Source organism: Pezoporus wallicus, unplaced genomic scaffold (genome assembly GCF_028554395.1).
Source record: "Pezoporus wallicus isolate ANWC-B61680 ecotype Strahan unplaced genomic scaffold, APGP_CSIRO_Pwel_v1 contig_1583, whole genome shotgun sequence".
NCBI lineage: Eukaryota > Metazoa > Chordata > Aves > Psittaciformes > Psittacidae > Pezoporus > Pezoporus wallicus.
In genome coordinates, this window is record NW_026637266.1 from 2,268,848 (window position 1) to 2,283,565 (window position 14,718).

The window sequence follows — 14,718 nt, forward strand, 5'->3', positions numbered from 1 at the left end:
CAGATACACATTTCTTGCAAGAACACATTCCTGAGCTCTATGTGAAGGTGTTTTTCCCCATAAGTGTTTAACTGTGTGTGTGTCTCTTCCAGTGATTGATAGAACATGTTTTTAATTCTATTTTTCAGCACAAATGTTTTGGTGAGGGACAGCCCGTTTTGTTGCAGCGAGGAGGATGCCCGATCAATTGTGCAGTCGGTAAGGATACTTACTTTTTTGTCCTGCCCTTTTTTAAAAAGTAATGAATAGGAAAAGAAGATTCAGAGCTCCAAAACTGAAATCACATATCTCAACTGAAATGGTCCTTAAACAAAAATCTAAGGCATAAAGTAAAAGAGCACAAAGCTTGTGGGGGAAATGTAAGTCTTATAATATAAACCTTTCATTACAGTGGTCCAATTGTTGCTTTCTGGCAGGTTTATTACTGTTCTGGTGGGTTTTTTTGTTTTGTTGTTGTTTTTTTTTCCTTTGGGTTTTCTTTTTTCTTCTTTTTTTCCCTTCTGTAGTGCTGTTTCTTGTGATCCTGAATAGCAAGATGGACTGCTATTTGTATCTTGCCGGCTGTCTTCTCTGTCTCCCCTGTTGCCATGAGTTACCACCCAGTGTTAGAACTCATTGACTAGCTGACTGTAGTGGCTAATCACTAAAGGGATCCTTTGTTTGTCTACTTGCATAATTAAATACATTGCTGTAAGAGAGAGGCATGTTTTTTTGAATGTTTCTTAGAGAATGCTTGTCATATTGTGAGAATTAACATAAAATTAAAACGTGTAGGTTTCCTGTTCAGGCAAGAAAAATGTCCCGCAGGTCTGATGCTTTCATGTGCAAATACTACTGGAGGAGAATTTCTTTCATTTTAAAATGCTAGTTTGGATGCCAGAAATTAAGCAAGGCTACCAGAAATTACATGGAGAAAAGTACCCGCAAGTATTACTTTTCTTTCTTTTTAAACATGTGCCACGACTGAGCCTGTGCTCATGACCACATGAGCATGGCAGGTATTTTGCATGTGTGCGTGGCTGCCTGGGCAGTCAGTGTTTTGCTTCACTAGTCCCAGTAATTATGCAAGTTCAGGTATCAAAGGAGACACCATCCACTGTCTGTGAAGTTAACATTCCAACAGCATTTCTAGTAAGTGTGTTGTCCTGAGTGGTGTTTTGTCACAAATAAATAAGACTGTCAGTTTCAAAGAAAAGTTGGTTTAAGTGATAAAGAAGTCTCAAACCTAACTGGTTTTCTTACTCAGGTCTCTGGCTTTCAGCGCTTCTTTAAAAGTACCTATATGACTGCACTTGTGAATGTTGATTAATGGGACCGTAAGATTTAAATGAAAGAAAAACTCATTTTGAAATTCAGATATGGTTTTAGATATGTCAGCAAATACTTCCTCCTTACTTTGAAATTTACAATAACTTTTAGTGAGTGTTTGAATGCAACTAAAATTTAAAGTCAAACGCATTTGGATGGTGACAAAACTGCAAAGAAGTATTTCCTTTTGTGTTATGTGCTGTTTGTACTTTGAAGCATGTAGGGTAAATAATTATCTGTTTAAATCAGCAGTCTCTGTTGTTTTGTCTCTTAATAACAAACCAGATCTTTTCCTGCAATTTGGGAGAAAGGTTAGTAAAAACAGTTAATAAAATAGGTACCTTATATCAGACTTCAATGTCTATTTTATCGTGAACACTTTAATAACAATATTACTGCTTCCTGTCTTTTTTGTGCCTCACATGGTTTTCTTTTAAGTGATAACTCTTTTTGTGAAGTTGTCATCATGTATTCATTTCTCTCATTCTGTACCAGTTCAGTCTAAGTATTTTAACACTGTCTTTGTAAGGTACTTGGTACTTTTCAGACAGGGAAAAGATGCATTACTCTTCCAAATACTGTTCATACTCCGTGCAATTTCCAATCTACAATAACTAAAAAAAAGTAAAACCTTCTTGAAATATGAATAGTGGACAGTCAGGCTCTAAATGTGCAAATCAACCTCCATGCTTATATTTAAGGCAGGTATCTTTTTGTCTAGTACACTACACTGCTCACTTTGGTTGTCAGGCATTCATGTCTTTCAGACTGAAGTGAAAGTACGTGAGTGTTGGCCATAGAATTTTAATGTCTGTGGTAATTTTAAATGAAAGCTGCCTGTGTCTGTTTGGAGTTTGTTTTGTTTTGTTTGTGTGTTTTGTGTTTCTAAACTAAACGCAAATACATTTTCTTCTAATTTATGTCCATCTATTAACTTTTGGATACAGAAGAGTGAAGGCTGAGGTAGAGATTTTGTGTGCAAGTACAGTGAGAAACATATTTCAGCTACAGCAAAATTTCTGAGCTACTTGTGCAGTGAGAGGTGGTTCCCCACAATTTGGTGTCCTAGGTCAGACTCCAGTTATGGAATTTTTAAGTGGGTGATAATTGCCATAGATCAGGTATCTTGAGTTCTCAAAAATACCCAACAAACCAAACCAGCAAAAACCCCACCAAAATCCAAAAGGCAACACTCAGTGTTGTTACGAAACAGTTTTTATGGTGAGCAAAGGAACTTAAGTAAGAGCCAAATGGACACCAATCAAATACTTACCAAATGCTTACCAAAATTCTGCACTAATCAGAATTTCATACAGATTTTGATTGGGTAGTTCCCAAGAAAGTCCTGTTGATTTCAGTAGGATTTATTGTTCTATTATTTGACCTTTCATTTTTTTAAAGGTGTGGGATTAGAGTGGCTTGGCTTTGTTGAGGAATTTTCACTCCCCGAGTTAATTTCTAGATGGTGGGCATGTGTACTGTCATCTGTATTGGTGGCAAACTAGGAATGATTTGCTGGTCAAGTTGCCATGTCCAGTCAGTCCCAAAGAGATAGAACATAATCTGTGTACTGACTATCTGAACCAGACAGCATTACATCAGCCCCCTGCAACTAGGTTTTAACACTAGGTGGGGAAAATTTCTAGTGTTCTATAGCATCTGAAAACTGTTTCATCTCTTTCTTGGCTCCAATGTTAGTATATGTTGAAAACTAAACCCAGGAGGAATAGAGCTTTGTAGCTCAATGTGTTAGTGCTAAGATGTACTGTTTATTTCAGGCTTTTAAGTGTTGCCATCTGTAAAACTGTCCAGGACAGCCAAACCTTTGTTTAACATTAATCCTAAGAACTGCTTGCTCACTTGCTCTGTGAAGAAGCTGCTGAGGACTTTGCAAGTTGGAAAATCTCCAGGACAATCTATATATAGTTAGTAGAGCAGCATTTCTCAGACTTATCACATAATTCTTCGCTTATAATACTGGAAAGACTGGAAAGTGAACTAGGAAGGCTTTTCTCGATGACATTTCTTTTGATAAAATGCAGAACAATTTCTTACAAGGGAAAATACTTGGCTTTGGCTTTTCCTGCTATTTCAAAGAAAAGCCCAACAAAATTTGAATCTGTGTATTTACAAATGTGTATCAAATAATTCAGATCTAAGCAGGGAAGTCAGTTAGCTGCCTTTCTCCCTACATGTTTTCTGTGAGGACATTTCCATTTGGGACTAGCAGAGGCAAAATTTTCTCTTCAATGGCTAGTTGTGAAACAAAAGATTGATGAGGTTTTAACCTGGAGTTTGTTTTGTTTGGTTTGTGTTTGGGGGGTTGTTTTTATACATTTTATTTGTTTGTTTGGTTTTTAACTAGTGTTCAAGGTGTAAGGGCTGCATAGCGAAGAGACTTCTGGTTCAGTGGGATGAGGTTTGATCTGGTCCTGGAGGGAAGGTGCTGAGTCCTTATCTCAAACTTTCGGAGCAATTACCCCAGAAGTGGCAGGTATCTGCTTGTATGCAGTGACCACTGGTTCTCCCTGCCTTATGTGATAAAGCTTTGGTTTTGCTGAAAAGAGAGGGGATGCTCTGGTGATAAAGACTGGAAGACCTGTGTTACGTGTGTCATGCTGGCACGTCCTTTCAGACCAGTCACATAACCCCCATGTGCAGGTAGTTATCCTGGGTAAATTGGGGAAAAAGTATACTGTTTTCCCCTTCCTTCCTTCTAGGCTTCAACTGGCTCTTGAGTGGATTGAGCCCCATGCCTGCTTGGACACAGGGAGGCTGGCAAGGGAATTTCACACCAGTGCAGCTCAGTCTGAGTGCTGCGCTGTGCTCAGCCTGCCTGCCTGCAGGGTACTGCAAAGTTTTCATTCATGTGGTCACTGTGCAGTTCTGTTCTCCTGAAGCTTCAAACAGCTGTGAACACTGCCTTTGAGGCAGTTTCTTTTCTTGCATGGGTTACCCAAGTGGTTTATTCCTGGGTTTATCTGCTGGGTAAGCGTAGTTGGTGTGGGCTTGTCTCATAACAAAGGCCAACATCCACCTGTTTTTTGCGCTTGATTTGTGCATGTGGGTGAGCGTTGCAGGATTCCTTGTGCCAGGATATCTCTGTTTCTTTTTCATTGGTTATGTCAGTTGGAAATGTTGTCGGAAGGGCAGTGGAAGATTGTTGCTATGCAGTAACCGGCATCCTCATCGTGAGGCAGGTTTCTTCCAGCCGGTATTAAAACTGGCTTTAATTTTTGTCCTTTAAGTTACAGCATGTCCTTTAAGACATACTGTGTAATACTGGAATTGGATAATGGTGTATCCAGCTTTGAAATGTCAGACCTACATTTTAAAACAATTTGTCACTTTCTACAGAACTGAATCCTACCCTGTCAAAATGTAATTGTAAGAGAGTATGATTCCACATTGATTTAAAAATGCATATGTGTAATGTAAATTGTGTGTGTGTGTGTGTATATTCACATGCATGCCTTATACTGAAACATGTATAGTTATGTAAAGACATTTTTACTCTTTAGTATGCAAACAGCAGATCCTGTTTCCTCAGAGACAATACAGTAGGAAAATCCCCTTTACGTTAGGTAAGGTGTTTATCACTCATAATTAGTGTGTTTGTTATGTCATTTATGAGCAACAAAGAAATTTGCACAGTAGCTGGCAGGGGAAACTGTAAGGTAGGATATTGTCCTGAGGGGCAACAGAAAGTTTTTTCTTAGTATCTCTTGACTTCAGCAGTAAAACAGCTTTCAGTTTGGGTGCTCTCTGTGAAACTGATTACTGATATGTTATTTCTATTGGTTTTCTTTTTTTTGTCTTTCTTTAGGCACCAGTGCATGTGAATGGAGATTCTGTTTCCCCAGAAGGTATTTTTCCCCAAATGCAATACAGTTTTTCTAATCATTTGCTTTAAAAGTTGACATAAAAACTGTCATTGTAAAAAGGTATTTTGTGCACATGAGAATGATAAGTTACATCCTGTCAGACTGTAGTGCCTGTCCCCTGTTAAATAGAACATGAATAGAAATTCATAGGTGGTTAGTGGAAGGAGATTATTTTTGAGTAGGAGCAAAAGCATAGACCATATAAAAAGATGAGAAGATTAAATTTTTCTGTCACTGGTCATGGAAGGCAAACGCATGACATTTATCCTTTTTTTCAAGGAGAAATGTTGCTTTGCCATAAGTTTTTGTCATTCCTCACAGTAGCTAACTAATCAAATAAACAGCTCCTTTTCCTAAAATTGACATAACTGTACTTTTCAAGTGTAAGTTCTAAAGACAGAATTCTCTTTTCACTGTTACAACTGTTTTTCATGTGAATGGAACATGTGTTTTTCTTCAAGAAGAATGTATCCTACATTTTCATTTTCGTTAACTACTTCTAAAAGAAGATATTTTTCTACTGGCAGGAACGCTAGAGAAGATATACGTGCTTTTTGAGATGGAGGGAGTGACAGAAACACTAAGAGAAACTTAGTCATGAGTCAAGTTCCAGATTGTTTGCAAAGTAACATCTGTGTAATCCATGTCATGGGAAAGCAAGTTGCATTCCATTTGCCCTTATATGGCATGCCAATAAATAGCATTTATTTACTGAAGTATTACATCTCAGACCTCTGACAGGGAGCTGATCTGCCTGATCTTTGATGTTTTCCAGGGATGGTCACATCAGTGTTCTAACTTGTTGCAGGATTGTTCAGCCAAACTGTTAAAGTGAACAAGTACTATTTTGAGGCCATGCTTTGCATGGGCTGGCGATGGAGCTTACCCGGAAGTATTGTTATGGGAGGGGAGATAGCTGAAAGGGCAGAATATTGCTTTTTCAAGTGTTTGGGTATGGATAGTTGTATAGAACTAATGTCATTCTTGATGTGTTTGGGTTTTTTTTTTTGTAGTCGATTCCTGGTACTTTTTCCCCAAGTGATTGTCAAAGTGTTCTGAAGCTGCATCTTCAAATCTTGAAGTTGTCCCTTTTTTGAAGACTGGCAAAAGCACTAACTGTTGGGTTCCTGTTGAAACAACTTTCCAACGTGTGTAAACCTTCTCTCATGTAAATAAACATTGACATTATAAATGAATGTTTCCTTTCTGTGTCTGTCTTTGTGCAGGGTGGAGCAGAGGGAAGAGGAGGGCTTACTTGCTTGTTTGTTTCTGAATCTCAGAACTCCAGAATTCCTCTTATCCACTAAGGAAGTGTAGTATCAAATGAGATGGTTTTCAGCCTTCTTCTTTAGATTTTTGATTAATCTGTCTATCAGGTGCATAGAAGCCTGTTAATTTATGTTTTAGAACTTGTTTGGCCACCCTGACTGTAATCCATTTCAAGTAGACAATAATCTTTATGTAATAGGCTTAGCAGTTTACCATGTTCTTTAATATACAACTGTGTGCCATTTCCTGAGTTGTATTCACTTTTGTACCCGGTTGTCTCTGCATGCTTCATAGAGTTAGGAGCAGAGCATGTGTGCTTTAGAAAAACAAGTACAGCTTCACCCCAAAGACTAGTTCAACTAGGAAGGGCTGATGCTGTAACAATTGAACTAAGGATGCACGTGTGCTTTCTGTACTACATCCTGTTTTGTTAACTTGTGTATTTCATCACGCAGGAAAGTCTCTCCTTCTGGAAAGCTTCCATTTTTAGAATTGTGTATGCATGAAGATTTTTGACAGGTCCTCATTCAGTGAGACAAGATTAATAAAGTGTATGGAACTGAACTTTGTGCTTTCATAGTAAAAATAATCTGCCATTTTTTTCTAGTGCAGGATTGTATCTGGCCTGGCTATACTTAAAGTGCTCATGAAAAACAAAACCAAAAAAAAGCCAGCTGTTAAGTAAAAAGAGAGGAAATGGTAATATAGACAGACAGCTTTATCTCAGCTTGTTACTGAGTCCAGAGGTGAGCAAAACAAAAGGTTAATATTGCTGGCACATGATGGAAATGGAGGATAAAGAACAGAAAAAGTTAGGTTGTGGCTTACAATAGAGGACTAACTTTTCCTTACAAATAGTAAGTTATTAGTGAGAAAGCTTTTGTCTTTGGGAATGTTTCTTTGATTTTTTTTTTAGGCAATGATTTTCCTGGTTTAGAGACTTTCCTCTAGTGTACTGTCTAGTGTAGAAGCACCGGTCACTCCAGAGGTCTCAGTTTGGGCCTCAGCACTTGGAAGTAGATGGAGTACTCGCCTCTGCATAGAGTTTTGCATTCTTTTATACATAGAGTTTAGGTGTGGTATGAAAAATGCAACAGAAATCTCAGATGTCAAGGACTACTTTTTTTTTTTTTTAGTCAAGAGATACATTACATCCAACATACATTTACAGTACTGATTTCCCATGCTTCAGAAATCTGAGTACATGTAGCATTATGCCTAAGGATATAATGGCTAAATGTTTCCCTGGCATCTTGGGTTCATGTGCAGCCTCTCTAAGATATTACTTTGGTTAGAGCTGAGCTCTTGTGGAGGGCAGAACAGCTGCTGTATTTACCCCTATGGTGTAAATCTAGGAGGCTTACTCTTTTGTAGAGTGCTTAGGGACAGCTGCACAATGAAGGGCACTATGTAAAATCAAATTATCTTCCCTATACAGTGGTCACTGCTGTCCTGTTTTTTCTTTTTTTGGGGGCATAGAATGGAAAGCTGTATGCATTTGAAAAAGTATTGACTACAAATGTACCCATGCTGAACTATCATGAGCAGGCCAGATCAGATGAGACTTTGTGCAAGAAAATAACAAATAGTACTTGGGAAAGCTGAAAATTGGAGTGATTGGAAATGCCTACTACTATCGTAAATTGAAAACTGTGAAAATATTTCTCACCTCATGGAGTATATAAACAGATGACTCTTGTCTTTAAAAGGCAAGAGCTACTTTCAGCGTGTGTTTATGTACATTTTCTAAAGACTTCTCCCAGGTGGAATAAAAAGATGTACTGCTGTGTGTAGCCTTGCTGCTAAAATATACTGAATGCGACTGACGTGGATTTCAGAAATGAAGCGTAATAAAATATCTGTGGAGAGAATATCTGCAAATAAGAGGATTAGGGGGATGGGACAGAGAGAGTAGAATATATTTTTCAGATCTCCTCAGGAAAAAGAAGTCTGTGCAATAAACACTTTTTATTTTATTCTGGCTTTTCTTTTTCGCAGACTAGCTCTTCTGTTTGTATTATATGCCTATATTGGTTTTAAAATTGGTTTCATTTTAGTGGGAAGCTTAGTGTAGCAGTGTCCACTTCTCAATAGTTTTCTGAAAAGAACTTTTTTATATCTGATACTAATATTTCCTGGGAAGATGTTTTGAAGAGAAATATTTTTATTTCCCTGCCGAGGAAAGAATTCCATCTTAACTGTATTTGCTGTGTTGAATATGTAATACACATTTCTTTCAGGGGTAACTCTGCATCTCTGCTTCCTCTTTGTCTGCTTTGGAGTGAAAGGAGAGGTTACTTCCCTCTTCCTCCTCCCTCTATTGTGATGGTAAAGGCTATTTTTACATGCATAAATCATTAGCTGCTGCTCAAAATAGTACCTTTTATTGACAAGGAGTCTTCACTTCAGTCCCCCAGTTGGGGTTTGAGTTTTACTTATGTGGAAATAATGTTCATTATTCTTTCAAGGGTGGAAATAAAAGGACTGTGAAAATAGTATGCTGTTGTCACTGTTGGGATGTTATTTTCATGCTGTTAGTAACAACAGACATCCTCCGAAACCCCCCAAAAGAATATAAAGTAATTGTGAAGTGTGTTTGAGAGAATTGTTCATAGATGTCATGCAAGGAGAGTGCCTTATGATAACTAGCCTGTGGTTGACACTTCTATTAACACTTGAGAACTGTGGCATGAAGCAGTTGTAAACTGACCAAAGTATTATTTCATCATGATTCTCTTTGCTTTTACTGGGATTGAATCTTTTTAATGTGTTGTAGTTCAATTTTAGTCAAGTTAAAAGGCAAAACTAATGTTGAGTCAGTAGGGTGCACAATTTTTTCTGCCCTTGCTGTGAAGGTGATTTCTTAGCCAGGTTTAGTAACCTGGGTACTTTCTGCCCCCTGAGGATAAGAGATCTGGGATTTAGAGAACAAAAAAGTGAAAAGTTAGCTGGAAGAGAAAAGAAAGAATGGAAGACATCTCGGTGGTCCAGTCCAATAAAAGTAATGAATAGAATATGAAATAGGAGTGTCTTAAATACTTCAAAACAAAGTTGCCTAAATATTTCAGCAATATGTAACAATGCTGATTTCATGTGTCCATAGAGGTCAATGGGATGCATTTGCCAAGGAAGAACGTTTACCTACCACACAGCAGTTGGAATTGTAAGCATCTGTCTTGGGCTGAAGAGGCTTAAGTGTAGTCACCGAAAAGGCTGCACTTTATAGCTGTTACTAGCTTTATGCTCATTTATTGCTAGATATATCAGGACAGCAATATTGGAATGTTATGAAACTGGTTTGTCTACTCTGTATATCTGACTGCTGCTCTTACAGCTACATGTTCGGGGTGTTCTTTAAACATTTTGTATTTAACATTGCAAATATACTGAAGAGTAAACATCTACCTGGTGTCAAAAGCCCTAGGTTGGAATACAAAGAATTAACTTTAAATTCTACTTTCACATAGTGTACCTTGCAGGCTTAGGCCGTATACTCTTTATTCTACCTGTAACATCGGTAGAAAAGTTTCTTCTGTGAGTGGTCTGATTTCTTCCAGAGACCTGACACTTTCCCAGCACTGAGAAGGGAGCTCCTTTCAGTGTCTAGGAAAATGTAGGATACATTCAGCTTTGTTTACAGTAAGAAAGTTAGCTATACTGACAGGCTTTCTGAAGGATTTGACTGAAGATCCAGGCTTGCTAGTCAGACTGAGGGTTGTCTGATGGTGTAATTGTCTTATGAGTAAAAAGAGCATTGGCGGTGAAAGTTCAAGGTGTAAATTGGCATCTTCATCCTTGTGGGTTCTGCAGGAGACTAGACTCAATTCTTAAGCAGGTCTTTAGGTCCCCTAATGGCCTTTGTGTGTTGTTTCTGGAGTGCAGAAAAGCCAATTTCAAAGCATAACTCATGACGACCTGGGAGTTCTGAGCATCTTAACTCTAAATTGTAGAAGGCTTGGGAACAAAGCTGGTTTAAGAGTTCAGGTGAAAATGTCCTGCTATTTAGAAAGTCTACTATGTGCTAAAGAGTCATGTCTAGCTGAGCAGTATTTGGTAGCCTGCTGCCCCTGGAGAGCTGGCATGAGAGGGAAGCCACAGTCAGGTGAGGACAGAATTCCCCTGACGGCTGTCCACTGAAATACACTTTTGTTTCGTTATTGTTTTGCTTTAACTAGATTATTTATTCATTGTATGTGATGATTTGGGAATCAGGTATTCACAAGCCTTTACTTGGGCAGTTTTCTGACTTGGACAAACCATGTAAACCTCTCTCTTGCCTCTTTTGTATCTATAAATAGGGACAGTATGTTTATGTTACAGTAATGTTGTGGGCATTAGCTGATCAAAAACTTTATACATCAGGGAAGCCTCATTACTAACACACATCTCTCTAGGCAGCACAAAGCTTCTGAGTGTTCAGATGAGGAGTTCTGGAATTCTGTCAAAGTTCTATAGCTATGTGTGTGTGTAAGGGAAATCCTGCAAGAGAAAAGGAGTCAGGGTAAGAGCAGGGCAGCTGAGCAAGGGTCATTGTGAAGTGCATATGTAAGAAAGAAAACTGTAGCTTGTTGTGAGACTAACTGGGAGAACAAGAGGACACAAATGTGGAAAAGGAAATGGCATTGCCTTATCCTAATACGAGAGGAGATTTGAGTTTCATGTTTCTGTGAACCTAAGTTTCATCAGAACATCTTTGTTACCTACCAATCATGTAATGGTGTTGCTCCCAATTATGATAATCTGCTTTGTAAAAGTAGCTCTCTGATTCACTTAGCTCTCTATCTTGAGCTGGAATGGTTTGTGGGACCTCCAACTGAAATGCAAGTAAGCCCAACATGTGTCTTCAACTCACGCTTCTTGGAAGAAGTGACACAATTCTTGAAGATTTCACAACGTTTCTGTGACGTGCAAGCTCTTTGTTAGATACGTAGTATAGCTAATCTGAATCATACCAGTGTGCTTATGGGCTGCCTGAAAGTGCAATGTATGCAAGTTGCACAGCATGTGATCATTTTTCATAGAGTGTGTGATCTGGTGATCTCATGTAAAAACAAAAGTTGGGTTTTTTTTAAGATAAAGGAGAAAAAAAGGGGTATGCGGAAGTGCCCTTTACCAGGAAGGGAGAAGGCAAACTACAGCTGCTAATGAACATATGCATACCAGCTCCTAAAACTTGCAGATTTTATTCCTTTTAACTTAAAAGCCTAATCCCTTTCTAAATATAGGATTATTAAAATAAGTTTAGCGAGATGGTTTCTTTGTGTTAATTAGTTGTATAGTGAATAGAGGTAGCTGACTCATTTCCAGTTCTCTTCTGTAATAATTGGGTTTTGTTTTCTGAATGTTCAGATTGTAAATTTTCTTATTTAAAAAATGCCTATTTTAAAATTCTTCATCTTGAAACAATGTTGTATTGAAATGTTCTGACCCATCAAATGAAAGAGTATCCACAAAAATGGAATGCTTATTCTGCATAACAACTAGGAAGCTTTTTTTTTTTCTGATTTTAAAGATGCTATTTACAAGAATGTGAATGAAAAAAAAACCATCATTTTGCAGCCGTAACCATTTCTGCATCTATTAGAATTTGTAATCATGATTAAAAGCATTTTAGTAAGTATGTCGAAATACGCGTAGCACTTCAAAGAGCTAACATTCTGAAGAGAGAGTGTGTGTGTGTATATATATGTAAAAGAACTGGTAGAAGGATTTAATGCTATTCCTGTTCTGCTTTTGAGAGAACTTGTGGAGTCGTGAATGTTAGGGGATAGTCGGGGGCAGTGTATATGTGAAGGAAGTGAACTCTGCAGAGACTTATCCTGACCCCTCAACCTCTATACTGTAATATCATAGTGTTATTGTTTAACATTTATATATGGTATTGAGTGATAGTGGCTGCTTGTAACAAAAAACAGTCATGTAAGCAGGACTAAAGTTTAGGTGATAAATTTAGCATACCCTAAATAGTAAAGATACAGGATGTTGGGCCCTTAGATTCACACTGTTGTATCTCAGTGTCTTGCTGGCCTATGTTGCTGAGGCCCAGAAAAGAAAGCCTTGTGTTCACAAAGGAGATAAAAGTAAATGAAGTGCGACTTGCCTTGAGGAAGTACTTTTCCTTGGGCTGAAACCTGTCTGTTGTGTCCTTTTGCCAGATGAATCCTAGAGCTTCCTTGAATGACACCAACCAACATGTGTTTCTCTAATGTGCAACCAAACTGTAAAGAGTTATCAAGCTAATAATCACTTGAAAGGTTTTTCACAAATGCTTTGAGCTGGCATTTAGAGATTATTGACCTATGCTATATTACAGTAAAATACTTCTACAGCACTGGCAGAGAACTGCCATTTCACACCAGGTGGAGGAGCTTAAAATCTTTTATTGCATCAAGAAGCTTCTGCATTTAATGCAGGCCTACTGAGATGTCATCTTTCTTTTTACTTTCAATCTTGTCATGCTGATGAAAGTGTAAACTAAGGGCAAGTCCTTTAGCAGAGTGACTGAAAATATTCATGTGATAGGACTGCAGTTGAACTATTCATATTCCCAGTAATTAACTATATTTGTTAGTCGTTTTCCATTAATAAGACATTCTGGTGTAGGAGTCTGTGTATTTGACTTTTTATTCAAGCTGATGATGTTTGTTTCAGTAAAAGTGTAGTGTTTCTACCATATGCTCAAATGTTAATGTGTTTAATGCCAGCAGCAGAATATTTACATGAAAGGACATGGAGCCAAGTTAAACTCAATTGCAGATTTATTAATTGGATTACAGTATTATTGGCAAAACCCAGCTGTGATAATCAATTGAGTGATCTCTTGCTTTTTTTCCTCTAATTTTCTGAACAGGCTGAGGCAGATCTGCCCTTGTTGGAAGTTGTGCTCTAATTACTGTCTTAAGTCCTAGTGCAGCAGAGTAGAGGGTTCAAGAGACATTCTGCTTGGATCTGAAACCCTTGAGAGGGAGGGATAGGAAGGTAAGCATAACCAGGGTTTTATTCCGTAATTCCTCCATGGTGTCAGGGGACAAGAAAATGTTACATGCTTTGTTTTAACAATGCACAATTTAGCTATGTTAAATTAAGCAGTAGCTCTGGAAGAGAGATTTTACAGGTAGGACTGAGGCAGTTGAGTAGATTGTGCCCAAGATACTGTGCATGCACGATATCTAACTGTAGCAAATGCTCCATGAGTTTTCCATCTCTCAGATCAGGCTTGCAAAGATTTACAGTTTTGATTGTATAACTGAACCAAGGGCATTTTGATAGAGACAAAGGATAACCAGACTAAAGAAGTCAGCAGATTAGAGGAAATGATAACTCTGAGCAAGGCATGGTGTGAGAAGAGATGGACATCTCTTCTGCTCTGCTGCAGCCAGGGGAAATGGTCTGTTCGTAGATGGTGTCAGCACTGGGACTGCAATGCAGGAATGAAATCTCTGTGCTTTGTTTTAAACAGTAAAGAGCAAGTTGTTGCCTAGTGGAGTCACAGCTAGTGGTAGGATGATGTGACCATGAAGCTCAGAATTTGAATAAACATTCAGTCTTCAAAAAATCCCCCAACCAAACCCCTAAGAACAACCTCAAACCCTGGATGTTCATCATGCCAGTTTGGAAAGAGGATGAGAAGTCTTTCTTTTTGCAGTTCCCTTTTCCATCTGAAAAAGAGAACCATCTGAGGAGCACAGAAAGAAGTGCAACAACACTTTTATGGCTTGTTTGTTGGCAAACACTAGGCCATTTTCTCCCCTTTCTTTCTTTTCCCCTGCCTCCCCTTTCGCATTCCAAAGTTGTTAATTCTAGGTAGGCTCATTCCAGATGATCTTGGAGACAGCTGACAGGGACTTAGCATCATAGCATGATCCAACCATAAGTGATATCTGCAGAAGATGGACCTTTGGCACTCTTGTGTGTATTTTGTATGCAATATGGCTGCCCTCGGAGAACTTCTGCCTTTTTGTTGAGACAAGAAGGCAGCAGAAGGGGCGCACAGTGGAGAATGAAAAGCTGAGGGACTCACATAGAGGAAAAATTGATTGCCACAAGGGATTAGGCAGCAGTAGAGCTGTAAAGAGTTTTCTCCTTGCTGAGCTGATGTCTCTGAGGCTGGGGTTGGTGAGTGTTCAGGTGAGGTGGGGGCTTGTGCACTTGTTTTTGGAGAGCACAGATTTGTAAGAGTTCTGGAACTGGAGTTGTCTGGGTGCTCAAGGTGAGAGGTGATAGCACTGTGGGATAGATGAAAATGAGACATCAGGGT

General features: G+C 38.5%; 1 protein-coding gene across 1 annotated transcript in view; it reads left to right on the top strand.

Annotated features, from left to right (window-relative positions):
• PPA2 (inorganic pyrophosphatase 2) overlaps positions 1-6,384 on the top strand; it is a 39,050-nt gene extending 32,666 nt beyond the window's left edge. Inside the window, 3 exon segments of the mRNA XM_057404591.1 lie at positions 129-198; positions 5,135-5,174; positions 6,206-6,384. Coding sequence (XP_057260574.1) covers positions 129-198; positions 5,135-5,174; positions 6,206-6,234 — 139 coding nt within the window. The 3' untranslated portion in view covers positions 6,235-6,384.
• The last annotated feature ends 8,334 nt before the right edge of the window (positions 6,385-14,718 follow it).